General features: G+C 41.1%; 4 protein-coding genes and 1 long non-coding RNA gene across 6 annotated transcripts in view; 2 read left to right on the top strand and 3 right to left on the bottom strand.

The window, feature by feature from the left end:
- Positions 1-181: 181 nt before the first annotated feature.
- On the bottom strand, positions 182-570 carry LOC117756268 (histone H2B-like). The gene has a single exon (XM_034576692.1). It carries the CDS (start codon positions 566-568, stop codon positions 194-196), a length of 375 nt encoding a protein of 124 aa, XP_034432583.1. The 5' UTR covers positions 569-570; the 3' UTR covers positions 182-193.
- A 1,268-nt stretch (positions 571-1,838) lies between these two features.
- LOC117756313 lies at positions 1,839-8,678 on the top strand. Its single transcript, XR_004612775.1, has 3 exons — positions 1,839-1,850; positions 4,922-4,925; positions 8,186-8,678. It is a non-coding gene; the product is annotated as an uncharacterized LOC117756313 (long non-coding RNA).
- LOC117756239 (histone H3) lies at positions 4,306-4,763 on the bottom strand. Its single transcript, XM_034576660.1, has one exon. The coding sequence runs from the start codon at positions 4,761-4,763 to the stop codon at positions 4,353-4,355; it is 411 nt and encodes a 136-aa protein (XP_034432551.1). The 3' UTR covers positions 4,306-4,352.
- On the top strand, positions 5,040-5,491 carry LOC117756255 (histone H2A-like). The gene has a single exon (XM_034576679.1). It carries the CDS (start codon positions 5,078-5,080, stop codon positions 5,462-5,464), a length of 387 nt encoding a protein of 128 aa, XP_034432570.1. The 5' UTR covers positions 5,040-5,077; the 3' UTR covers positions 5,465-5,491.
- Positions 8,679-8,838: 160 nt separating the features above from the next.
- Positions 8,839-27,384, bottom strand: part of mpp5a (membrane protein, palmitoylated 5a (MAGUK p55 subfamily member 5)) — a 35,706-nt gene continuing 17,160 nt past the window's right edge. Inside the window, exons 1-17 of one of the 2 annotated variants that reach the window (XM_034576581.1) lie at positions 26,321-26,451; positions 25,832-26,169; positions 24,612-24,789; positions 23,920-24,020; positions 22,209-22,316; positions 19,963-20,040; positions 19,732-19,872; positions 15,991-16,152; positions 14,796-14,873; positions 14,395-14,578; positions 14,121-14,192; positions 13,120-13,191; positions 12,797-12,964; positions 12,603-12,692; positions 11,128-11,240; positions 9,827-9,937; positions 8,839-9,722 (exon numbers count right to left, since the gene is read on the bottom strand). In XM_034576581.1, the coding sequence (XP_034432472.1) occupies positions 9,546-9,722; positions 9,827-9,937; positions 11,128-11,240; positions 12,603-12,692; positions 12,797-12,964; positions 13,120-13,191; positions 14,121-14,192; positions 14,395-14,578; positions 14,796-14,873; positions 15,991-16,152; positions 19,732-19,872; positions 19,963-20,040; positions 22,209-22,316; positions 23,920-24,020; positions 24,612-24,789; positions 25,832-26,026 (2,028 nt within the window). In that variant the 5' untranslated portion in view covers positions 26,027-26,169; positions 26,321-26,451 and the 3' untranslated portion in view covers positions 8,839-9,545. Of the gene's footprint in view, positions 9,723-9,826; positions 9,938-11,127; positions 11,241-12,602; positions 12,693-12,796; positions 12,965-13,119; positions 13,192-14,120; positions 14,193-14,394; positions 14,579-14,795; positions 14,874-15,990; positions 16,153-19,731; positions 19,873-19,962; positions 20,041-22,208; positions 22,317-23,919; positions 24,021-24,611; positions 24,790-25,831; positions 26,170-26,320; positions 26,452-27,384 lie in introns of those variants that run through there. The other variant, XM_034576580.1, reaches the window with a different exon arrangement.

Genomic DNA, 27,384 nt, shown 5'->3' with positions numbered 1-27,384 from the left:
TATAACTTTCAATATGAAACCTGATTATTAAATTCAACCATGATCTAATAAACCACTGTTACAGTATTAGTTATAAGTGGATGTTTTACTATTAATGGACATGTCGTTAGAGTCAGGACAGTTTGTCTCCATAGAGAAAGTGTGTGGCTCTTAAAAGAGCCGTTGCTTTGATGTCATGTCTCCTTAGAGTCGTTTACTTGGAGCTGGTGTACTTGGTCACGGCCTTGGTGCCCTCAGACACGGCGTGTTTAGCCAGCTCCCCGGGCAGCAGCAGGCGGACGGCGGTCTGAATCTCCCTGGAGGTGATGGTGGAGCGCTTGTTGTAATGAGCCAGACGAGAGGCCTCACCGGCGATGCGCTCGAAGATGTCGCTCACGAAGCAGTTCATGATGCCCATGGCCTTGGAGGAGATCCCAGTGTCGGGGTGGACCTGCTTCAGCACCTTGTACACGTAGATGGCGTAGCTCTCCTTCCTGGACTTTCTCCTCTTCTTTCCGCCCTTACCGGGGGCCTTCGCCACCGCTTTCTTGGAGCCCTTCTTGGGCGCAGGCTTCACTGGTTCAGGCATCGTCACGATATTAGTCGATCAAAAGAATACAGACGTCAGTGGCCAGGCTGTATTTAAACACATCACATGTAAATCTATCTGTGCCGTTCCCTCTCTGTCATTGGCTGAATGTTGAGCGTCAGTGTAACAGCACGTGGGAGTGTCTCCACGTTCATGAGTCCATTATTCTGCTGCTGACAGAGGTTGAACTGTAGAGCTCAACTGGAACATTTGGGGGGTTAAGAAATGCAAGATGTCTGAAAGTATATATGTTATTATTATTGATGTTAGTATCACATTAGTATCATTTAAAACAATCTGAACTAAAGCAACCTGATAAATACACAGCTCTAAATGTTAAGGGAACACTTAATGGTCACAGTAGGCTTTTGGTGAACAATTGAAATATTGGGACAATGGACCTGAAAGATCAGAGCCCAATTCATATGGATTTAGCTATAGGATCTGAAAACACCACAACCTGGAGACTGAACATCGGGATATTAAATAAAAAACATCATTATTTTTAGATGAAAATTTGGAAGTTTCTTTTCTTCACCAAGACTTTGCCATGCATATAAAGTGGTCCTGAGGGGGGACATTATAGGCTACGACTGTCGTTTAAAAAAGCAGAGAAAATACTAAATGGAGCAATAACATTCAGATAAAAAAAAATAGAGAAAATGTATAAAAACTAAATCCATAATTGAAAATGAAAATAGATAAGAAAAATAGCAAACTACATGATATCTATTCTTATATTTAAAACAGATACCTGAGATGAAGGAAGAACAAAACAAGCTCCCGATTAGTGAAATAAAAAATGAAGAAATCCAAAGTGCAATATTTAATTTGCAACCCAATAAAGCAGCAGGACCAGATGGTTTTCCATCTGAGTGGTACAAGGAAATTAGATTTTAGCCAGACCATGAGATCAGACTTTGTGTTTGCTGCCTGCACAATAACTTGACTTTAATACAAAGGGATCATCAGCAGGTGCTTGTTTTTACTCGGTCTCTCTGAACAAACATGTGGAGCAGCTGGGAAACGGGTTTTGGTGGAGCTGTGGAGCTTTTGAACTCATTTTAGGAGAGAAACGAGTGGGAAAAGGACTTTGATGTGGTTGACTTGGAAAACAATGTTGCTGTTTGTAAGATGCATCAATGCAAATATAATTGCAGTGAAATGACAGCGTCCTGATACTAGTGATATTTGTGTTGACAGCATTCAGTAATACTTAACCTTTTCCATTACAAGTCTATATCAGTGGGGTATAAATGTTCTGTTGATGAAGGCCTGTAATGTCACTGGTAGAATTATGTTTCTCTTGTTTATACGGGCTCCAATCCCTGGGGGACATGTTTGTCTTTCAAAACAATTGGAGTGTTTTACTAAAGGCATCTTTTTAAATAACTTAAACTGTTTGATAAATGTTTGCACTGAGTAGATCAGTTTCTCAGAAAAAGCAAGGTCATCTCAGGTTCTTAAAGTTTACACATGTATTTTAGAACTCAACTCAGTTAAAATAAACATTTTATTTCATTGCAGCTCTGACTCTGGTTCCATTTAACAGGTGAAGTGAAAGTAGCAATATTAATAAATATTAGATTAATAGCAAGCCAGGTCTTAGTCTGCATACTTTCCAATGTGTATTATTTGCAAAGCTATTAATGTAACAAATATTTTACTGTAAACTCTTTTGTATATAGTATTGTGAAATACTAACAACTGTTTGCTGTTCAATTAATATTGTAAAACTTATGGTGAGATGGTCCAGCCTGCCACTCTCCTTAGTCGGCTGAGTTAACCTAATTAAAATGATTGTGCTACCAAAATTTCTTTACCTCTTCCAAAACATTCCCATCTTGATAAGGAAAAAAATGTTTTAAACTTTGGACCGATGCATAGCATCCTTCATCTGGAATGGTAAATCACACAGGATTAAAAGGCAATCGCTTGAAAGACCCAAAGGGCTTGCTGGCTTGGCTTTGCCCAATTTTATGTATTATTATTGGGCCTGTAATATCCAGAAAATATTGTTCTGGATGAAGGACTATCAACCTGACAGCAGTGAGGCCTGGATACATCTTGAGTGCACAGGTGGCCCGGTCCATTTGCGCTCTGTCTTATGCGCTCCGTCCCCTCTGACCCCACATACCCGATTTTTCTCCAACCCAATTGTCCTTAACTCAGTTGGAATCTGGTCACAGTTTAAAAGACATTTCAACCTGTCTACAATGTCAATTCACTCCCCAATTGTCAATAATTACAATTTCCCACCCTCTACCTTAAAATCTGGATGGCAAAAGGCATTACTTCCACACTTAGCCTCTTTTTTCAGGGGAAATTTGGATCATTCGCACAACTCTCTGAGAAGTTTGACCTGCCAAAATCACATTTTTTTTAGATATCTCCAAGTAAGACATTTTGTGCAGAAAAACATTGCCTCATTTCCAAATTTACCATCAGATAACGCAACTGACAATCTTCTCACTTTGTCTCCGCACCGTAAAGGCTTAATTTCAGTCCTTTACAAGCAAATCTGCAACATCTCCCCCCAGTCACTGCAAGAAACTAGAACACTCTGGGAAGAAGACCTAGGGGAAGTAATGAGAGAGGATCAATGGGAGGCTGCGCTAAACCTAGTACACACATCATCCCCATGCGCTAGACATAGCTTAATTCAACTTAAAATCCTCTTGAGAGTTCACTGGACCAGGGCTAAACTTGCCAAGATTTTCCCTGATGTTGACCCCTCTTGTCCCCGCTGTAAAAGTCAACCAGCTGATCACATACATATGTTCTGGTCCTGCCCTTTCCTCAGAACATTTTGGGCAGACATCTTTCATGCTTACGCTAAAATGTTTGGTGTGGTCATCCCTCCAAACCCATTATGTGCCATTTTTGGCTTTACTGATGAAGCTCGTCCTCTTAAGGGCAGGGCCCATGTTGTCATAGCTTTCACCTCTCTGCTTGCCAGACGTCTGATACTACTCTTATGGAAGGAACAAACACCACCCACATTCAGCAGATGGATTAGAGACACCATGTCTTTCTTGAAACTGGAGAAAATCAGATATACTCTGAAAGGTTCCATACAGAGCTTTGAGAGAACCTGGACCCCTTTCTTGTCGTACTATGAGAGCATACAAAGCCCACTACAAGAGAAAGATTAGATGGCAACCATCCCCCCCCCCTCTCTCCCCCCTTCTTTTATTTTTTTAATATTTTTTTATTTTTTTTAATTTATTTTCTTTATTTTCTTTATTTCTTTATTTTTTTTGCTTTGTCTGGCAGCATTGTTGTATGTAATTGTACTGTAATAATTCAATATTCCTGTATATATGTGTATATATATATATACATATACATTCTAGATTCTGTCTTAATGTATGTACTTCTGCTGCATGGGGTAGGCTGGCTGGGGGTGGGTGGGTCTTATTGTGGGTAGGGGTATAACCATTAGATTTGTGATGTGTAATTGTATAGATTACCCAAATAACACCAATAAAAAACTGTTAAACATAATATTGTAAAACTAAAATAGTTAAATGTTTTTTAAACCTGTGCAAATATTTATTGTACGATGCTGTAATTACTTTACAGAAATTATTTATATTGGAAAATAATTGAATAGTAACTTTATTTTCCAGATAATTACTGTAAATTCTTTAGTCAGTTATTTACAGTGTATTATATGTATGAACAGTCAGTAACTAGTGAGAGAAGCGGAGGAGTTTTGTCTTGAGTGCAGTGAAGTGGCTCTTAAAAGAGCCGTTGTTATCGTCAGTGGAGCAGCAGCAGTTTAAGCTCTCTCTCCGCGGATGCGGCGGGCCAGCTGTATGTCCTTGGGCATGATGGTAACCCTCTTGGCGTGGATGGCGCACAGGTTGGTGTCCTCAAACAGGCCGACCAGGTAAGCCTCGCTGGCCTCCTGCAGAGCCATGACAGCGGAGCTCTGGAAGCGCAGGTCGGTCTTGAAATCCTGAGCGATTTCTCTGACCAGGCGCTGGAAGGGCAGCTTGCGGATCAGCAGCTCCGTCGATTTCTGGTAGCGACGGATCTCTCTCAGAGCCACGGTACCGGGCCTGTAACGGTGAGGCTTCTTCACGCCGCCGGTGGCCGGGGCGCTCTTACGAGCAGCCTTGGTGGCCAGCTGCTTCCTGGGGGCTTTGCCTCCGGTGGATTTACGCGCAGTCTGCTTGGTTCTTGCCATTTTGTTACTGGTCTCTCTGATCGGGAGGAAATGTGAGACAGAGACGCGACACTCTGCTTTTAAACTGCGGAGCCAGCCGTGAAATGGTGACGCTGCTTCAGATCCCCGGGTCCTGATTGGTGAGAGGCTCCTCCTGGGGTACTCGCTGCTTATTGGAGGAAAGTGGAGTCCATCCTCCGCTGCTCTGCTGGAGGCTTCTATTCTGGTTGGTCTGGCATGAACCGTCCCGCTCGATCCGCGGATATATAAAGGAGGGTTCGAGCAGTTCACAGCAGTTTCTCTTGACGTGTCTTAGGAAACAAACTTCATCCATAATGTCTGGCAGAGGTAAAACCGGCGGAAAGGCCAGAGCGAAGGCAAAGACTCGCTCGTCCCGCGCTGGGCTCCAGTTCCCCGTCGGTCGTGTCCACAGGCTGCTGCGTAAAGGCAACTACGCACATCGCGTTGGTGCCGGCGCCCCCGTCTACCTGGCGGCTGTGCTGGAGTACCTGACCGCTGAGATCCTGGAGCTGGCTGGAAACGCCGCCCGCGACAACAAGAAGAGCCGTATCATCCCCCGCCACCTGCAGCTGGCCGTCCGCAACGACGAGGAGCTCAACAAACTCCTGGGCGGAGTGACCATCGCTCAGGGCGGCGTGCTGCCCAACATCCAGGCTGTTCTGTTGCCCAAGAAGACCGAGAAGGCCCCCAAGTCCAAGTAAAGCAAAGCTGATGGAAACCACCGACACAAAGGCTCTTTTAAGAGCCACACACTCTCCTCTGGTAGAGAGCAAATCTCCTCATGTCACACACCAACTTGTAAAATACACAAGTACACCATAAGTCATTTTAGGCACATTAGCAGTCAATACGTATTCATAGGTGTAGTTTTTCTGTCTCATTTAGTGAGGAAACCAGCGCTCATCTGGAAGTGTTAATATAAAGAATATACTCTTCAAATTTCAATACGCCCAAGGTACATGGATCCACGGCATTAAAGGGACCTGCATACCTCTGTCAAGATGTACAGTATGAATGCAATAACACATTTTAATATTTGTCCAATGACAAATAAACTAGTGTGGGTACAACAGATTCAATGCAGTTTTCAACCTCTTTACATTCGTCATGAAGCAGATCTAGTGGAAGAAGTAATGATATCTATTTATTACATTTATTACTAACTTTATTATTTACAAAGTAATGTCATAAACAATAACTGATGGTGCTCTTGCTTAAACTGTAAAATCACGTTTTAAAAGTTAGGTGCTGTGTGTCCGGTCACATGTGTGATTATAGACGTGTTTCACATGAGACAGGTTTTCATTAAAAACATTGACCAAGTCCTCTGTTGTATTAAAGTGCCCCAGTAAACATGACAGTGATCCAGCATGCACAACATCAGGACCATTGAACTGGAGCAGCTGAATAGAACATTATTATTTTTTATATTTTCTCTTGTGATTCTTCTGGTGTGACACTGATGAGGCTGTCCTGAACCAAAGTGCATGTAGCTCTGTCACCATCTGAATGGTTTGGATTCCTCGATAAACTCTTTGAGCACTGAAGTTTACTCTTGTTCACCAGAGGAGTGTGACTCTGGATCAATTCAACCAGAAGCTCCACTTGTTTTCTAAGCTTTCGACCACTTCTCAGGGTCTTCTTCAGTGAACTCAAATAGCTTTGGCCTCATGTGAGCTAAGGTTGTAATGTTGGTCATGAGATGACCCTTGGGCCAGTTCCTTTAACTGATGAACACCCTGAGATGCAATTGAAAGCTGAAAAAAGCTGATAGTTGGACCTTTGAAATACAATGATACATGTTTGACAAAAACAAAACAAATGAACTATGAATGTTCACGGTACATCTTGTTCTCCACAGTATATGAAGAGAGTCATTTCGAACTCCATTAGACTTTGAATGATTTTAAACCATTCTTTATTTCTGTTATTTTAATGTATTCCTCTGCTTGTGTCTTCAGGCACATGTCCTTGGAGAGGTCTCCTGTGGAAAACAATTTAATGGAAGACATCATGAACAAAAACACAAGGTCAGACACTTTGTAGCCATCTATTATTTATTCGTTGTGAATATTCATACAAAAAGCAGATTCTCTCAGGAACATGTGATATCTGATACACAGGAAATTTAATTTTACATTCAATACAGTTAATTCACTTTCCCCTGCCCCCCTCTTCCTCCTGGACCAATGACAGGGAGGCACGGGGGTGAAACCTGCAATTCTATTGGTGCATTCTGGACTTCTATTTTAAGCATTAGCTTTTTTCTATATATATATATATATATATATATATATATATATATATATTCTACAGTGATAACAGTGATATTGTGTCAGGTCTACTTCATACTACACCATCTTTACAGACAAGCACACACACAGAACCATTCGCACACACACGCTTGCACACTAATTATATCATAAATTCAGCACTGGTGTCGATCAGGAACACAACTAATAACCCAGTCCCTCTCAGGGCTCAGGCTCAGACTTCTACTTGAATGTGATCAGACAGGTCAGCTGACATGGGAAGCTGTCATTGGTCAGTCAGGAAAAAAAAGTCAGCAAGTAAAAAGTGATATCAAGTTGTGTTTTATTTTAGTGTTTATTGCAATAGTGTCTACATTAACCAGTGAGTGAGTCAATAGGTCAGTGGGTCAGTCAGTCAGGGTCCAGAAGGCTGCAGTTTAAGGCCGTCGCCAAACTCCTGCAGTACGAGGGGACGTCAGTGGCTAACGCACGCTGTGGTGTGCACGTAAAGGACACGTGTGTTCTTCATAGCAACAAATGTAGTGGCTCAGTGTGAATTTATATATGCACTAAATGGCTGTGTGTGTATATTAATGCATGTGTGTGTGTGTGACTGTATATTCATGTTAATGTCTGTTTGTGTGTGTGTTTCACATTTACTTCTCACTAGGGGCATCTGTGCACATTTTTGACATATCTAACCCAACATTAAGAAGTTTAAACTCAAATTCAGAAGTTTACATTGATCATCTGGACTGTAAAAGTGTACAAGTTAAAATGATTTGTGTGTCATAATTTAAATGATCACAGGGTAAAGTCTAAGGAGGCACCATGAAAGAGGTCCAGCATCTCTGATAAAGAACAAAACAAGAAAGAAAAATAAATTCTCAGTATTTCAGGATGACAGAGATAACTGTCATAACAATGTCATGTAAAAGAAAGGTTTCCCTCCCTTTCATGACAGTCGGTCAATGAACTAAAATGTGTCCATTTTGTGTGATCAGTGACACCTGGTCAAGAGTGTGCAGAGGATGTATTCTCTACAAAATGTATTAGGGCCAATGTTAAGAGAAACGGCTGTGATGTAGATGGAGTTACTATAAGTCACTAACTTCTGGAGAAGTTGTACTTTTATAAGGAAAAAGATTATGCAGGAATACAGTCATGGAGGAAATAATTCTGAGAATAAAGTCATAGTATCACCAGAAAACCTTATTTTGAAGATGAAATGTGTTATGATTAATGACAGAACTAAGTTGTAGTTTTATGAGAAACTGACAATTTAAAAAGAATTAAGAATAAAAACGAGTATGGACATTGTATAATTTGACTTCAACTCAAAATATTACAACGTTGTTGTCTTAAGAATAAATGGTTGTGTCATGATCAGAAAGCCCCAAATAATAAGAATATCTCAGGATGAATAAGCAGTGCCATACACATAGAAGACACAGATGAAGAGGTCAAGAGAGTTTTTGGTGATAAGGGCCGAGTGCCAGCGTTGATATGCCGTGAAAAAAACATGTGATTGTTGCAGCAGAATTTATACGCGACGTCCTGCCTCTGCCTGCTGCAGCACCCCTCACCTGAACTCAAGAGAGATTTCTGTGTTGTGAACACATCTGAGCGGAGAATCTCCTGCTGCATTGTTCAAGTGTAAAAAGCAAACAGCGGAGAAAGCGCGGACATTCTCCAGAGGTCATGTCTGAAAACAGCTTTTAAATGAGAACTTCTTGAGAAAAGCTTGATAACAAAATGTTCAAGGTTACGATTAAAGTCAGAATTGCGAGGAAATCCCCCAAATTATGAAATAATAATTTAATTTAAATTTCAAATAATATTTCACTTCACTTTTGAGTTGGACTTTTACAAGACATTTATTTTAATGCCACGTCCCATTAAACTAATGAGCACCTAACTAAACTATGTTCAAGGAAACTGAAGTGAAATAAACACACATAACAGGCAGTCTGAAGTAATGGACTGTGAATCATTAAAGTTCATGTTCTGTTGATGAGTTGCTACCTCTGCTTAGCCCAAACCCAATAATACCAAAGTGACAGTTCGGTTCAAAAACAAGTAATGTTTGAGTCGCTAAAATCGACCCACACTTATCCCATTTTGTTCTCAAAATAACAATCTGTTTTCTTGGCATATTATAACTAAATTTTTATAGCCTAAATACATTTTGTGATTTCATCAAACTAAAAGAAAATGCATAGTTGCTTTTGCATAATAAATATCACTTTCATATTTTATTCTTGTAATATTTGGACATTTCCTTGTAAAATAACAACTTTAGCAACTCATCTTTTTCTAATGATGTTGTGACACTTGATTTCATAATATCATATATATATATATATATTCTACTAATATTAGGACTTTATTCTCAAAATCTCTCATTCCTGTTTTTCCTTACATCAACCCTAATGTTATGTCATAAACATCAGCACAGCACACTGTGTAAAAGCAGGTCCAGTTTGAGAAATGTGTAGAAATGGGCTCTGTGAAGGATGTGTGTGTGTTTTCAGCGCAGCCAGGAGCAGGGCACCCACTGAGGTTCAGTGTCCAGTTTGTTGATGAGTCGTAGCAGCTCGGTGTAGGCTTTGTCCTGGTCGGTGTTGACGATGACGGCATCAAACAGGTGACCACAGCTCTGCTCCATCTCTCGCGCTTTCTCTATAATGTCCCGCAGCTCCTCGGGCTAAAGACAAAACACACATTACTAAGGCAAACATTATAGAAATGTAAAAACCAGTGATGATTTGTCAGAGTGTGAAGAGCCAGTGTCGACAGTTAATCAGGGACCTTGGGGTTCTTGTTCTCTTTAGCCAACAGGGCGCGGAGTCTTTCCTGGGAGGGTGGAGCTATAAAGATGATGTAAGGCTTCAAGTCTGAACTCCTCAGCACCTTCAGAGCCTGTAGACACACATGCATGCACACGGTTAAATAAGCAACCTTTGAATCCGAGTTATGTAGTTCCCTTACAAGGAGTTTTTAACTTGTTATGAAACAGTCTTATTTCAATATTGCTGCCTCTTTATGACCTACAACAGCTAATGAGAACATCTGTGAGAAACTGGCTTTTTCTATGAACTATTGTCACTGTGACGGCATTACCCGCAAAGTCAGAGCAACGATAGTCAGGCTGGCAAAGCCTATGGTTCTGCGGTGGGAGAGGAAACAGAAGCGGGGGAAGCGAGCCGGGCTACAGGCTGAAGGCTAACCCGTACAGACCAGCGCTCCCGAGTCTGTTCCTCGCCAACTCCAGGTTTCTTACAAACAAGATGGATGACATCAGAATGAGATTTACAATACATTACCTCATTGCTATGCATCCTGCAAACAGCTGTGTGTTATGGTGTGGTTTGATATTCCAGCCAACTCTATGCCCCTATACATTGAGTGACTTGGTACTGTCTCAGGTGGGATGTTCCATTTGCCCACAAGAGGGGGGGGGGGTATACATTTCTTGTACCTGTATACATTTAATACTCAATGATTATGTTAAATCAGTTATAATATAGTTAGAATATAGTTTTTTACTGACAAATGGGTTCATATTCTATGTATCTTTATTTTTCTATGAATATGTTGAGTATTTTGATCTTTGCACAGAGCGGGGGATCCCCTGCTGTGTTCACACAGACTTTATACAGACTTTAAACTAGGAGTTAAGGCGGATACAATCCACAGTAGCAACTGCAGAGCGTCTCACTCTGACTTTTGCGTTCACACATGCATCTGTGGAGTCCAGTGGATATCCGAAAGCAGTTTCAGTCTGCATTTGGAGCAGAGAGAGACAGTGGTCTGAGAAGCGGATGTAAACGGATTCAGTCACTGTTTCGTGTTATATATCATTACATTAAAAACAATCTAAAGAGAGCTGCAGTGTCTCAGTGTTTTCTTGGTGAGTGTCCTGAACTTGATATACATGTGTGTTTTCGCTACTTCAAAACAAATGCACATGCTGTCTGGACCAAGGCTTTTAAGACAGGTGATAGGGGAAACACTTCTGCTTTTGTCCACAGAGGCACCAAAATCAACACAAATTAAAAGTTCCTTTCTCTCATGTTACTGTGTGTGTGCGTGTGTGTGTGAATACCAACCTGTGTGTGCAGACAGAGCACACAGATCTTTCCAGTGTTGATGACCTGCCTCACTGAGTCTGAACTGGTCCCATACAAGTTCTTCTCAAACTCACCAGATTCGATCAGCTTCCCTGGGGACAGTAGAAAATACTAAGTTAGAAACTATCTGGTTATAATTTTGTTACACAATTCTTACACAAACCATCACTGAATGTCCAGAGTATTCTCTGCAGGACTCTTGCAAATAAGCAAAACTTTGTTTACATTCAGCATTTTTACACCTAATCAATTGTGTGTATCTTTTAGTACAAAAAATGTGCCAAATCCATTTCCTTCCTCAGATAATATTATTAAATTAGACTTTGGGGCCATTTTAAATCACATATTGTTTACATGCATGTTTTAACTGACACACTGCTGCTGTGTACTTCGTTGTATGTGTGTAGATTAGTGCATAATGGTCAAGATTGTGTATCATGTCACCCACACAGAAGACTGACTTCTAAAACATTGCTACCAATGATTCAAATATGACCCTTTGTCATGTCTGTAAGAGAAAGCAACATACCTAAAATAAATAAAATAAACTCTGTCTCTTTCTGAGTGAACAAACTAAATCTTAAACAGACAATTAGCATGTAAGGCAATGGGGTACGCCTAGTGATGTTAGCTGTGGGTTTCTTTCTCCTCCAATGCTATTTACAATACATCTGTAACATGAACGGATACATCAGCTCTAAGCTGTTCCAGTACAGACAACATCACTCAGCCACTTTGATCATTATAGTCTCAAGTTATCTGAGAGATCTGGAGAAATGGACGTTTATCCTCAATAGATGTTGGAGAAACCGATCTAAATGGAAAGTGGTCTGCCACACTCAATGGTTCTGATCAACAACTCAGTTGCAAGGTCTTATCATTTACTTAAGTCAGGTTTGATGCAGAATTTATCAATATATAACCTGTCTATCAGTACACAGAGGTTTTCTAGCTACTGTGAAACTGGGGCTGCATCTATACTACTACTCTGATCTCTGTCCACACAAGTATTTTGGCTCTGTATCAGTTTCAATCCCCATCCATACAGACACGCCGTGACGTGACCCTGCCGGTATAAAACAGAAAGCATTTGGTTGTTAGTTGCAAAAAGAGCTGTTTAATTATCCATGTTCCTTTGTACACTAATAGTCATGGCTAATGCTTTGTTGTTAATTGTTTTCTTCCAGAAGGTTTCATATGACAAGAGTCGGACAAATGAGTGAAGGTTACGTCGGGACCCGATCAGCAAGTAGTTGTGAGTGTCTACGCCATCATCTCCGTTTGTGCAGTGCCAGAGTTTTCAAACTCCCAGCAGCATCTCCAAACTTCTCAGTTTTTGTAGCTCTGAGTAAAATATAATTACCTTCTGCTGAAAGAAAAAAAACAAAAAAAAACAAGAAATGCCTGACACTGACCGAGACAAAACATGGGAAAGAAAACCCTTGAAAGCTTACCAGCTGCCAGCTCTGCCTCAAACGTCTGACGAGACACAAAGTGGTAATCCCGACCACCCAGCTCTCCTTCTCTACGGCTTCTCGTGGTGTCTATTACATGTATGCACAGAAACACAGTATTTTTAATCCACAAACACATGGAATTGTGTGTGCACTTGTATGTGCGTGTGTTTGTGGGTGTGAGAGAGTCTTACGAGGTACAGCTCCAGCAAAACGTTCTGGTTGGTTGTTGAGGAGTCTCTGCCTAAGTTCTCCCTGTCCACAGCTGGTTGGACCGATCAGTGCAATAGGCCGCTTCCTATTGGCTGGCTGGTGGTACAGAGCCATCTCCTCATAGGTGAGAATCTCCTCATTATCAAAATCTGGACCAATGATGAGGACAGAATAAACAAGTGATAATTTGCTCCAAAAAAAGCTGCAAGGGTCTAGAATAGGTTTAGTCATTTTTAGACAAGGAACTGTTACATATTATATCTTTAAGCTTTGGATTTAATAGACACAGACAGAATGGACTTACCATCATTCTTGTGTGTGTTGTACAACGGCTTCTTTCTCTTCCTCTTGTTCTTCTTTGCACACCACAGCTTCCCTGTGAACATAAACACATCTTAAAACTCAATTTCAAACTCCAAGTGATTGACTCCATCAATCATTTCTTATATGGAAGGGGAAAGGTACACGTATTACCTTCATATAGCACGGTTCTCCTGTCATTACTACAAAAATACTATGAGGCCCATTCACTCTTTTCAAATACACACTCAGAAGCAGTTTTCAGACATGAACTCTACCTCTGAACTTTACCTCTCACACATGAAGAACACAGCAGGAGATTCTCTGCTCAGACGCATTCACAACACAGAAATCACTGGAGCATTTAGGTGAGGGATGGCACAGCAGGCAGAGGCTGGACATAATGTGTCAATGCTGTTGCGGAGATCACATGTTTTTGTTTACAACACATTGACACCCTTGTCAGCCCTTCTCACTAAGAACTCTAGAATCTAATCTTTCCAAGTTGACAAGTTTGTCAGTGTCCTCTACATGTATGGCTCCTATTTTTCCTCCCAAGATATTTTATATTAATTATTTATTTTTCAGTTTTGTGTAGAAACGTATTCTCTACAAAAAACATTCACAAACTGACGGTGCATATATCGGGGGCCATTTGGGGTTCAGTATCTTCTTGAGGGACACTTTGACGTATGATTTGTGGAAAACCTGCTCTACCTCCTGAGCCACAGCTTCCATATTTGGCTTAAACAAAAAGGTCTTGTCCAACATCTCCTTGTGTTAGGTTTAGTGTACGTGAGGTTGGTAAAGCACACACACACACACACAAAAACACATTTCGGTATAGAAATTGAGTTATATAGTTTGGTCAAATTGGACACTGGATAAAAAGTAACTTTTGTGGCAATGTAGCTATAAGCAATGTTTAAGCTTAGATACAATTATGAACTTTAAAAGCTTATTTATCATTACAGGGTTACATTTGTGGATGGCGGAGGAACTGACCAGGCTTCTCAGGCTCCTTGTCTTCTTCTATGGTTTGTTTCATAGCTTCTCTCTGCTGCTGAAAACTCTTCCCTGTGGAAAAAAGAAGAGAATATGAGCAAAATATAATGCAGAGTGGACGCAAGTTTAAACAGTGTTTTCAGCTAACAACCAACAACCTTGTGTATTTACTGGCAAGAGTCTGACTAAGCATTCTGCCCATGCTCCACCAAAACCACGAGATATTAAAAAGAAGAAACACTAAAAGACTCCAGCCACAGACAGACAGTAGTACCTGGTACCAGTCCAGCCAGCGGCTGGTTATCCTCATCTCCATCCCTGTAAGCCTGCCACCAGTTGGGGTCTGACTGACTGATGATGTGGAGAATGTCTCCTTTCTGGAAAGACAAGCCCAGCTCTCTGCACGGCACATAAGGGTCATCTGAGGGGTCGTAGTCAAAATGAGCCTTCACATGGACCTGGATGAGAGAAAGAAGAGACCAGGAAAACTGATTTATGAGACGTTTCTAACAGTAGAGATGGAGATATTTTCAAGTCTGCAGTCTTATATCAGAATACTTCAAATAATCAGCATTTGCAAACCCAAGGTAACTGCTCATTAGTCAGTCTGGTGGAAGAACAGAAAACAAACATTGTTTCTTCCAGATTAAATCACCATTTATGTTGAGCACTCACCACAGTCTCTTTGACAGGAGGAGGTTTGCTCTGATTGCTGGGAATCAGCACAAAGGTCAGTAGGCCATGCATGTCCGCCTGAAAAACACACACACACACAGACGGGAGAGAAAAGTGAACTTGTTATTTATCATCTTGCCTACTATTTCAGATTATTAAAATTTTAGACATCTTACATTTGTACCACATTCAATCCAAGTATCATTAAATACTGCAATCACTCACTTTGTAGATCATAAAGAATAACAATACATTTTACACTGTGCCTTTCTAGACACCCAATCTGATGTGAAGTGTTGGATAGTAAAATGTAAAGCTTTAGGCTCCCATTTGTTGGCTGGTCGAAATGCTCTCGTCTTAAAATTCTTATTGCTCTAGTTGGTGTTGATGAGAAAAGTGCTACATCCATGTCCTTCCTGAATGAATCTGTTATTGTTGGTAGTGGGAGGGATGGGAAGGACTACATGTAAAAGGGGGAGGTTGTTTTAAAGATGTGTTCTACGCCATTGTCTGCCGGGGGTGTGGATGCACTGAGAGGGACGGAAAAGACTAAATAAAGTGGTTAGGAGAGCCAGCTCAGTCCTGGACTGCCCCCTGGATTTCACCGAGGAAGTGGGTGAGAGGAGGATGTTAGTGAAGTTGAACTCCATCATGGACAACACCTCTCACCCCCTATACGACACTGTGGAGGCCCCGAGCAGCTCTTTCAGCAGCAGGCTGCTGCAACCACAGTGTAAGAAGGAACGCTACCGCAGGTCCTTTATTCCACAGCATTCGAAATGAAAAATAAAATACTGCACTGGTTTTTCCCATGTCTCTCTACTTATATGACTTGCACAATTTCTTACAAAAAAATATATAATTTTTCACAGTAGTAGGGTCCTCTACACATCACATTATCTCCTTATACTTATGTACAAACTGTTTTTTACTTGCTCATGCAATCATCCTGTGCCACTGCACTACACTCAAGTGTAGTGCAGTGGCACAGGATGATTGGTTCAAGAGTAGGAACAATTTCAGTTGAAGATATTTTTGGGTTTCGTACAGCCCTGGTAAAATGCCTATATAAGATATAAAGAGTAGAAAGTATTGATTGAAACTGACTGCAGAATAATAGATTATTATTAAGAGATTAATATAATCACTACACAACGAAATTGTGTCAAATATTCGCAGATGAGAATATACTTACGAGAATGTCAAAGACTTGGTTGACATCTTTCCCTCTTATCTCAATGCCGTTGATCTCCAAGATTTCATCTCCCTCTGATAACAGTCCACTCCGCTCAGCTGCTCCGCCGCGAACAATGCGACTAATCACGACACTTTCCATTTCATTACGAACAGTCGCTCCCTACAGACACACAGGGGAATACAGAGAAGATCGAAAACACACACGAGTGTATTAATGAGATGTACACTATTATTTATAACATGAAGAACTGAGGAGACAAGTTAATAATTTGGGGTGCTGTGTTAAGCAGGGGATCCCCCACGAGCAATGACAGTTGCAAAACTGAGAAAAACAACTGAAAACAAAACAAATATCTCCCGCTGAAAAAGCGGTGACATTTCGTAGAAGACACAGACAAAGATGTCAAGAGAGTTTGTGGTGATAAGAGCCGACACCGGTGTCTGTGTGTTGTCAAGAAAACCATGTGATCTCCGCAGCTGAGTAAATGCGCCACTTCCTGCCTCTGCCCTGAATAATGCAGAGAATTTGTTGCTATGTTGAATGGGTCTGTGTAAGAGAACCTCCACAGTTCAGGTCTGAAAATGGCTTTAGAGAGCATAAAAACAAAGCAACATATCAATAATATGGCAATGACAATATTTACTGTGTTATCTTTATTAATATGACTGACATCTACTGTATTATGAGTGTTCTACAGAGGCAGTATCACAGCCTAAGAGGAGCCATACAAATTGATAGGGCAGGGGATGTATGATGTCTAGTCCACATCATAATACAATTTTACATCTGTAATAACAAATGAGCCGATATCGTTTTAGAATAAGCAAAAGCTCATCCATCCTCTCAGTCAGACGTTAGTTCACTACCTCTGAACATTTATTTAATAAAAGGCTTTGTTTCATTTTTCCTATGATTATAAAACTAAACACTTCATTCGACTTCATGGCCTCGCTGGTCTCCCTCAACCCATGTTTTAGGTAACAGACTTTTGCAAATATTATTTTATAGACAGCTGCATCCAAAATGTGCATGATAAGCAAGAATAAGAGTGTTTGTATCATTAAAGGGGACATAGCATGCAAATTCCACTTTGTTAGTGCTTCTACAGGTTAATGTGGGTATCTGGCATGTCTACCAACCCAAAAACTCTGGGGAAAAAACACTTGCGCGTTTTGTTATGGTTCCTCTAAGTCAGAAACGTCATGCTTGAGCGACTCGATTGAGCTTCCTGGGTTTTGTGTCGTAACAAGGAACTGGAAGTCTCCCTACATGGTCTCGCAGCGGTCTTCCACACTGCCAGCTGTGTGGAAGACTTCCGCAGTGTTCAGCTCTACTGTACGCCGGGTTACAGTAGTTACAGTAGTTACAGTAGTTACGCCGGGTTACAGTAGTTACGCCGGGTTACAGTAGTTACGCCGGGGTACACCGGACGCGGAAGTGCCGCTGCGAGGCAGCGCAGCGCCGTTCTCAAGCGCGCAGCCGCCTGACTGTTCACACGGGACGAGCATTTCTCCGCTGGTCAGCCCCATAGACTGTATATATAAGGTCAGCCCGCGATTCTGCTTTCTCCGCTTGTTGTTGTACCCGTTGAATGTCGGGGTTCGGGGGTAAATGATGGTCTTCATAGCCCCCCCCCCCCACCTCTCTTTCTCTCTCTGTCTGTCTGCTTGTGTGCTTGTAGTGGATGGGCAGAGGGGGACATTTAATTATGTGATTGGGAAAATTAAAACTCCAGGACAACAGAAGGGGAATACAAAGTATGGGATGCATATTTGATAATTTATATCATATAAAATATGTAATTTATATTGTTTAAAATCATGGGGGGGAGAGGGGGGAGGGGGGAGCTGGCTCATTAGCATTTAAAGGAACAGGCACTCAAAACAGGTCACTCTGTGGAGGGCTGTTTTAGACAGGGTAAAAAGGGTGCTGTTTTATATGATCCTTGTGGTATTTTGACCAAAGTATGTTACAGACATTTCATTAAGACCCCAAGGAACCATATCAACTTGTGGTAAAATGGGCATGCTATGTCCCCTTTAACTTTTTCTTGGTCGTGCACTTATATTACACAGAAAGAATGTGTTTAAAAGGGCTGCACGATATATCGGAAATTTATCGTCATCGCGATATCAACCCTACTGCCCTAGATAATAAACTAAATGTATAGTTTATTATATATAGTGAATGATTGTCGGAACAAGAGAATAAGAAGAGAATAGAGAGAGAACAGAGAACTGCGAAGCAGCTCCATCAAATCTCGCTCTGCCTCCTCCAGACTAAATTCTACTGTGGAAACTTCGAGTGACCACATTTGTCTCGGGTCAAATTCATCACTATGAGCGGTTGATTATATAAAACAATTGCAAGGCTTATTTATGATCATAGAACCTGAGTGAAAAGTAACACACACACAGACTCCGCACAAAAGTGTGTGTGTGTGTGTGTGTGTGTGTGTGTGTAACTGAAAAGCCTACTGTTCGGGTCAGGCTTGGTTAGTTTTCTCTCCAACCCCCACTCTATAGCATGATACTATACTTCAACTACTCATCTCTTTAATCTTAAGTGGCTACTTTTGATACAATCTCATCCCCATTTTAATTGATCAGTTTGGCTGCTTCTTGTATGAAGGCAGCGGCTGATACGCTGATACGCTGATTACCTTTTACTTGCTACAAGATATAATGTATAGGGACATAAGAATTAGTATTTGAAAAAAAGGATTCAGACAACAACTGAGTATTTATATAATTAGCCTATTGATTTTGCACAGTGCTGAAGGTTGTACAGTCCACAGTGCACTATCACACTGGTGATGCCTGTGACACTGGTGTACTGCCCACCTGTTTTAAATGCACCCATTTGATTGACAGGGCACCTTTTCCTCTATCAGCACTTCTCATCTTCCCGTGCCTCCAGCCACAGTTGCACAAACATTGAGAGATGTTTTCTCTATCACAGTTCAGGAGTGGTTGCACCGACCTTCGAAAATGGAATGGCCCTGTATAGTAGATTTTCTCACAAAGGCATAGTACATTTACACAGTGATTTCATCGCACAGGATCCAGCAAAATAAGTGGTCTTCTATTTTGAAGAGGTGTTTCAGTACTGGTAGCCAGTATAGCAGATTTCTAGTGGACAGACCCACAGAGGATGGAGGGAGGGTTTTGTTTATCAGTTCATCAAACACTGGATCAGTGGAGTTTGTATGCGTTTCTTTTGAGGAATTACACTGAAGAATTTAAGAGATCACTAATTTAGCATTGCCTTCTATATATATCTATATATATATACATATATATCTATATCTATATATATATCTATATATATAGATATATATATAAAAAAAAAACCAAAAAACATAGAAATTGATAAAACTTTTTTTTCATGCCTTTTTCTTCTTGTTAAGTCCTGACTTCTACATTTCCTACAATGCAACCTGAGCTCCAGTGTTATGCTACCTTCATTTAATGGAGCCTGCAGCACCAAGCTTGAATCAGTGACCAGGAGCAACTTTTTAAATTGTCATATTTGCAGTGTTAAGCCTGCAAATGCTGATGCAAATACTGATGTTAACTATGCTCATCAACACCTGTAAACACATTCTAATGTGAAAGATTGCTGGAGTTCCCCAGTGACAGTTATTGGAACACAAGCTGAACTAGGAGTGTGGAGGGAGTTCAGCTCTCTATACAACTGTGTTCTACTTTATTTAGGCTGAACGTGTCTGTGTCTTACCAGTGGTATATCTTGGGCCTTCTCTATGCGAACGATCTTGACAGTCTCTCCTCCCCACTGGGTCAGTGTTTCTCCCTGGTCAGGCACTGCTTCGGGCTGCATTTCCGTCTCTGCTATGCTGTCATGGGCCAGGAACAATGACTGCAACACACACACACACACACACACATACAGTCACTACGGGATTCTTTTCTTTACTTTCAGACTCTATGTGTGTGAGTGTGTCTCTACCTGGATGTGTGTGTCTGACAGCAGGCTGTGGAGTTCAAGTCCCTCTTTGTTCTGACTTGACTGGATGAGATCCCTTACCTAAATCACAGAACATCACTGATGTTAATTCGTATAATAGCTATGCTATAGTTCAGAATAACCGTAGAACAGGCAACCGTTCCTGAACATAACAGTCTTTTTACAGTAACATAGCCAAGATACACAAGAGACAAGACAGGAAGCAAAGACACAAGAAGTTCCAAACTTGTTTGACAGCTAGGATGAAGTAAACACTTTATGAAACATGGTTAGAATTAGGTTCTAAAGGATATATTGTCTAACATTTAATCATTTTGTAGTACGACAATGTGCCTGATTCGAGAGAAAACAATCAGTGAAATGTGTGTACAATGTATTCAACGTAACTCAAGTTTAATATGAGAAAAGATTTAAATGTCTTTCATTCTGACCCTGATCTTATAAACTGCTCCAAAAAATTAAGCGAACACTTAAATCACTCATCAGATCTTGATCAATGGATTATTAGAGTTGAAAATCTTTACTGATCTACATTGTATAATTTGTTGAGAACAAAATGACGTAACAATGGTCAATCATCAACCCATTAAGGGGAGGATTCCAAACCTCACCGAAAATCTAAGTAAAAAATTGAGGCTGATCCAACTTGCGTGAATTCCATTGAGGCAACTCATTATGTGACTCAGAAGTGTGTATGGCCTCTGTGTGCCTGTATGCTCTCCTAACAACGTCTGTGCATGCTCCTGATGAGACGGTGGATGGTGTCCTGGGGGATCTCCTCCCAGACCTGGATCATCAGGGAGCTCCTGGACAGTCTGTGGCGGTACTTGGTGGGGTCGGATACACAGATATATTGTGTCCCATAGGTGCTAAATTGTATTTAGGTCAGGGGAACGTGGGGGCCAGTCAATGGCATCAATGCCTTCGTCATCCAGGAACTGCCTGACAGTTTGGTCATACTGGTCCTGCTGATGGGTTGATGCTCTTCTACGGCCCTGTCAAGCTCTCCTCATGTAACGCCCAGTCCCCTTCTATCTCCTCCACGCTCTTGAGACTGTGCTGGGAGACACAACAAACCTTCTTGCTCCTGCACGTTTGGATGTTCCATCCTGGAGGAGCTCGACTACCTCTGCTACCTGATTGGACTGCAGGGACCGCCTCATGCTACAGGTAGTGACAAGGACACTAGCAGAACACAGAACTAAAGAATCAGTCAGGAAGGATGAGGAGAGAGCAAATGTCTGTGGCCACCACATATAAAACTGTTCCCTTTCTGTTGTTGTCTTGCTTTTGCCTCTTCATTGCACCTGTTGTCACTTTCATTTGCACCAAAACAGGTGAAATTCATTCACAATCACTTGTGCTTCCTAAATGGACAGATTGATAAACCTGAAGTCGAACTGACTTGGTGTTTTACTGTGACCATTAAGTGTTCCCTTAATTTTTTTGAGCCGTGTTGAATAGATTTGAACGAAAGTTGTTTTTAGTTCTTGTTTTTGAGTTACTCACTGTGGCGGTTTTTATTTCTTAATATTTCTCTTCAACTTCATAAACAATGACAGTGTTTCTCCTAATAAAGTGTGAACTTTTCTTTTTGTAGCCAAATACAGGGCAGGGGGTGGAGATGCCAACACAGAGCAGAAATACTGTGTTGGTCGTTAATGAGATTCCACTGAAATGAGCCATGAATAGCTCTACCAGCCGGCCGGCTCAACACTGAAGCAGAAACATAATTACAGCACTGACAGTATTAGCAGACCGAGTATTGGCTTCACTTGAACTCGTTATGATCAACACGGTGTCATCTGGTTGATAGAATAACTCAACATTCACTTTACTTGTTCCAACAGCTAAACAGATACAGTTTGAGCTGAAACTGACATTGTAAAGTGTTACACAGGCTGTTAAAATATGATCAGTTAACAGGAGAGTTTGGCTGAGTGTGTACAAGCAAAAAATGTGTGTTTGTTTGAACACCTATTATGAGCACTAGTGTTTCTAATTGATGTGGAACAGAGCTGCTTTGTCTCCAACCCCATTATTACACACTCACTGACTCAGACCCTGTGTGTGTGTGTGTGTGTGTGTGTGTGTGTGTGTGTGTGTGTGTGTGTGTGTGTGTGTGTGTGTGTGTGTGTGTGTGTGTGTTAGATGATGCAACAAGGATCGACAAGTGATTAAATAAACAATCATTTCAAATTAATTTGATTTGGAAAACTGTGTGTTACCTCCATGGCCAGCTGAAGTGCCTGGTGTGTGTGGGGGTATGGAGGAGAGGGTCGGTGCATGCTGGTGGCCACAGCATTGTGGATCTTCAGCGCTGACTGGAAGTCAGACTAAAGGATAAAAAAAGAAAAAAGAGAGCAGGATGTTCTGTCAGAATCCACTTGCCCTGTGGTCACAAAAAGCATTTACGTTTTTGAAGTGAAATTATTTCCAACTAAAGTCTAATGCTCTGTGAAATCTTGATTAATTTGTTGCACTGGTCAAAAAACCCATCAACACCCACTAACATCTGGGCAACTTCCCCCACTGACAATGGGAAAGGAGTCAGTTGCCTACTTTTAGCAGGTTTACCCATGTTTTAAAATTTAAATTGTGGTGTAAAGAAGGTATATATATATGCCCACAGTGTACCCCACCTTTTGCCCAATTTCAGCTAGGACTGACTTCAGCCCCCAAACGATCCTCAAAGTACAAGTTGTATAAGTAAGGTAATTGAATGGAAAAATATTCACTGATAAAACTGAAGTGCTTCAGTTTGTATAATATTCATTAAATATTTTTCAGAGGTGGTTTTGACCCTAACCCTTATTTTGATAATTTACACTTCATACAGAAAAAACACGAGTATTTAATAATTAACTAGCTAGACAAAGAAATGTTGCCAGCTCTCTTACTTATTCAGAAGATACAACTGAATTATATATATTTTCCAGATCTCCAATCCCCACTGGAACAACAACAAGATATAAAGGGATCATTACTTCTTCTTCATTTATTCTACAAATGACATAATTGTACATCACATCATCTATTAAAAAGTGGGATACACACAGTCTGGGAATAAAACCGTGCCTTAGGAAACACAAGGGGACATGTTGGTGTGGACGTGTTGCTTCAGACAGCAGTAAGACAATGAAATACAAGAAGAAGAATCGAAGAATCAGCTGGTCCATGGCACATAATTCCATTATCGATTGTAGGTAATCTGCCAGGCTTGCATGCATTTGATAGGGCAATCCAGTCAAATGACGTCACTTTGTGAATTGTATTAATCTCAAAAGCATTTGACAGCTGTCATATCTGCACTGTTAGTAATCAATCGGCCACTAAAATCCTGAAAAGCCAGCTCCACCAAACAACAGCAACAGTCCAAGAACAACACTGGTGTCAGAGTGACACCAAAACTGCAGCTGCAAAGGTTTTAAGACCAATAAGACATTCGTGGTGAAACAGAGATGTCTATTCTTGTCCATGTCAGTAATATTCAGTAGTGCAAATTCTACCCACAGGTTCTGCAGCATCGGAGATTTGAAAAGATTCTTTTGAAAACAAAACTATAGTCTTGGTTTCAGAGCTCCCAAAAGGTTCCCGGAAAAACACCTGATTTTTTACCCTTAGAAATGTTACAATGTACACATGGAAATATTGAAAAACATAACATTTAGGAAAGTTTTACACTTGCACTAAAGGACAGACCAAAACTAAAGGAATTTTCTAACTGTGGTCTCCACCTTCCTCCATAAATGCAGCCTTCATCCCAGGGGTAGGAAGCTTGTAAGACCCTCATTGCCATGGACATTCCCACTCAGACAGCAGTGACGACATGGCTCCATCTTTGTAAATCTTTTTTACCTCTGAGGTCAGTAAGTATTGAAAAATACCACAATTACATATTTACCCGAGGCTCTTTTCCTCTAATTCCCTTTATATTACCTTGTTTAGTAGTGCAAGAACCAGCTCTATGTCATTCTGACTCTGCTGGTCGGACAGGCAGCCTCGGACCTGCTTCAGTGACAGCAACAACTCCTCCAACTCTGCAACAAACACACAATCACATCAAACACACTTGGATAGATTCACAAACCAGGAGGTTGACAGATCAAACACAAAGAGAGGACTAAGAAAACAATCTAAATCAGATGTTTTATTAATGACCAGAGGACGATGTTGTCCTGCCTTCAGATTAATGTCTAAAGTTTGTGTGTGTGTGTGTGCTTTTCATTTCATTGCTCAGTGAAGACTGAAGTTCTACAGTGTTTGTGTGATTAAGTGATTGTGTAAACATCACCACCCCTGGCACAGTTTTAATTAAGTTGCCCTCAAGAGCCTATCCGGTCCCTCTCTCCCTCCCTGAGGAATTTCCTCCCTGACAGCAGACATGTCTTCTTTACATTCCTTTCCCTCCTAACTTTCTCCTTCCATCCTTTACTTTCACCATCCCTTCCTTATTTACCTCTTCTCCATCAGCTTGTTTTGTTTTTTACAAATTAAAATTATCTTTCTAACACCTCTTTCATCTTTATTCTTTCCTTTTCCTCTGAGACCTTTATCGAAATGACCTGCTCTGGGCTGTGTGTGTGTGTCAGGTGTGTGTGTTTGTGTGTGTGTGTGTGTGTGTGTGTTACCCAGCAGTGCATGTGCGTGCTGGCTGGTGAGCGATGTCTGCTGCGGTATGTATGCGTCTTCCAGGAATGTGGGGTTGTCTATGCCGATGTGGGGATTCTGGGAGAGCTTCCTGAGCCTGAGTGAGGCGTTCAGGTCAAGCTGCCGACCCTCCTCCTCTCTACGACGCCGAAGGTCCTCCTAAAACACACGCACACACACAGACAAGTAAATACACACAAATCAGGAATACAATTCATTGTACATTTTGTAAGTCTTTTGATCTGATTTTGTATGACGGCACACCAAACACATTTAACCCCCTATTGTATTAATTAATGGTGCATCATTATTCATTAGGCAGCTGATACCTGCAGAAAGAGATACAGAGAACAGAAAAAGACCCTTAATAATAAGGTCGGCCTTTTCTTAACTACTGCAGACATGTTTTTGAACTGATATTTTCCCCTCTGTTTAATTGTTGTCTGTTTCATTTTTTCATTCACACGACCTTTGTTAAATTTGTTTGTCCAGACAATAACAAAAAAACTACTAAAACTGCTCCAATAAGCAGGCTGGGCCCAGAGGTAATAATAAAATCTACATCAACGATCCATCAAATATCAGAGGTGAACATTGTGAGCATGCTCAGTGATTATTATCCTTATTCTCCTCCTTTGCCACTTCTAACTTCGAAGTCAAAACAATAGTAGCTCATCATTTTTTTAATTACATGTTTGCTAATAATTATTTCACATCTATTTTGTTGTGTCCTGTCTGGTACATTCCCCAAGTGCTGATATACATGTAACATTCAGTTAGATTAATGTATAACAAGCCATCATATTTTATACAATTGTAAAAAAAAATCTAGTGCAGTGGAAGTGTAAAATGACAATGCAATAGAAACAATTCACGCCTCAGAGTGGTACTTAATTACAGTACTTGAGTAAATGTACTTAGTTGCATTCCCCTACTGCTATTAACTCTTGAAATAATTTTGTGCAAACATATGCAGAGTATGTGATCACCGGCCAGTGACTGGGAACGCGGAACACTGACCTTTCATTTGTTCTCTGTGTGTTTCCACACTATTTTTCTTGTAGAGTAATTTGATCGACCTTGATATATTTTTTTAATGTTTTATATAAATATACTTGACTTTTATGTTAGCAGCTGCTTCAACCTTAAGTAAAGTTATTGATGAATGACATAACAAGTGTGTGTGTTTATGTCTGCGCACCTGATGTTGTCGTATCCTCTCCAGCTGTGCAGAACGTCGGAGCGGTAGCATCCGACCCCCCAGCTCTCCCGGACAGTCGACGGCCATTTCTCTGTGCTGCTGTCCTCCCCTCAGCTCTTCATCCCCTCCTCCTCCTCCTCCTCCTCCTCCCCCTCCCTCCCCAGCAACATGGCCGTTCAGATGGGAGGTTGTCATCCTTCACATGTACTCACACACACCACAACTCAAAAGTGAGTGTGTTTGTGTGGTTTACAGGGAGGTTTATGTATGTGTGGGTGTAGATATGAAGGACGTCTAGGAGGGAAGCTCGGTAAACAGGGCAGCCATGATACCGTTACCTGTGGATAAAGAAAATGATGTCATTAATATAGCTTGACTGGTCCTGCACTGCAGCTCAACATTCCTCCAAAACATGCAGGAGGCATTCACATAAGCTGTTTTCAAACATGACGTGTGGGTAAAATCCAGAGAATTGGCGTCGGCGTTTACCCGCAGTTTGCCTTTCGCACATGCACAACTCAGCGGGAGGTTCTCTTCACAGACACATTCACAACAGCATCAAATCCTCCTTATAATTCAGGCGAGAGGTGGTGTAGCCGGCAGAGGCAGGAAGTGACGTATTAATTCTGCTGCTTTCGTCACTTTTCTTGAAAACATAGTCACCGGTGTCGGCTCTATCACCACAAAGTCTCTTGACATCTTCGTCGGTATCTTCTATGTGTATGACACCGCTTTTTCACCAGGAGATATTTGTTTTGTTTTTTGTTTTTTTTCATCGGTCACATCTTAGAAGCATCATCAACCAGCAATGGATTGGATTTGGCTGCAACGCTGTTTACCCCTGAAACTAAAAAAGTGTTTTGTGGACTCAAACACACCTCCGTCGGCATAGTGGTGAGTAGATAATGAGTGAATTTTCATTTTGGGGTGAACTATCCCTTTAACCCTGACGTGCTGGCTGTGCACGTCAAGTTACGCCTCTAGTTGTTTGTGTGATGGACTTTTTTTTTACGCGTTAAAATACATATCTTATAAACTCTAGAGAGAATCAAACAAACATAAATTAAACTCCATCACTGTACGTGACCATACAACTGATTAGTGTTGGTGTTTATTGTTCATGTGTAAAGTGAGTGCAGGTCAGCGGGGGAGTGAGGAGGGAGGATAGGCAGCAGGGTAATCCAGCACAGTGCAAGGACACTGGACATGTAATGTGTGTCTGCCCTGATCCTGAAGCAGCGGCGGGCCGTACAGTTTGGTACCTATGGTACTGTAAAAACAGAAGAAAAGAAAAAAAGAGTACTGTGACATTTTAGAATTTCAGCATCGGCTGTGTACCCGAAGTATCGGTTCTCGTGACATCCCTAAATCTGGACATTCTAAACAACTTAATACACAGCACCCACAATCCACCCATTTTCGAAGTGGACAAAAATATTGAAACATGAGACTTGTGTTTTTTCAAACATTAAAAGGTCTGTATGTCTACTCTTAGTTTGATCCTTTGGTTTCACCTGTGAAGACTGAGATTTAAAACAACATGAAGAGCAGAG

This window comes from Hippoglossus hippoglossus, chromosome 22 (genome assembly GCF_009819705.1).
Source record: "Hippoglossus hippoglossus isolate fHipHip1 chromosome 22, fHipHip1.pri, whole genome shotgun sequence".
Taxonomy (NCBI): Eukaryota; Metazoa; Chordata; class Actinopteri; order Pleuronectiformes; family Pleuronectidae; genus Hippoglossus; species Hippoglossus hippoglossus.
The sequence above is the reverse complement of the archived record's forward strand: the minus strand, read 5'-3'. Positions and strand labels throughout refer to the sequence as shown.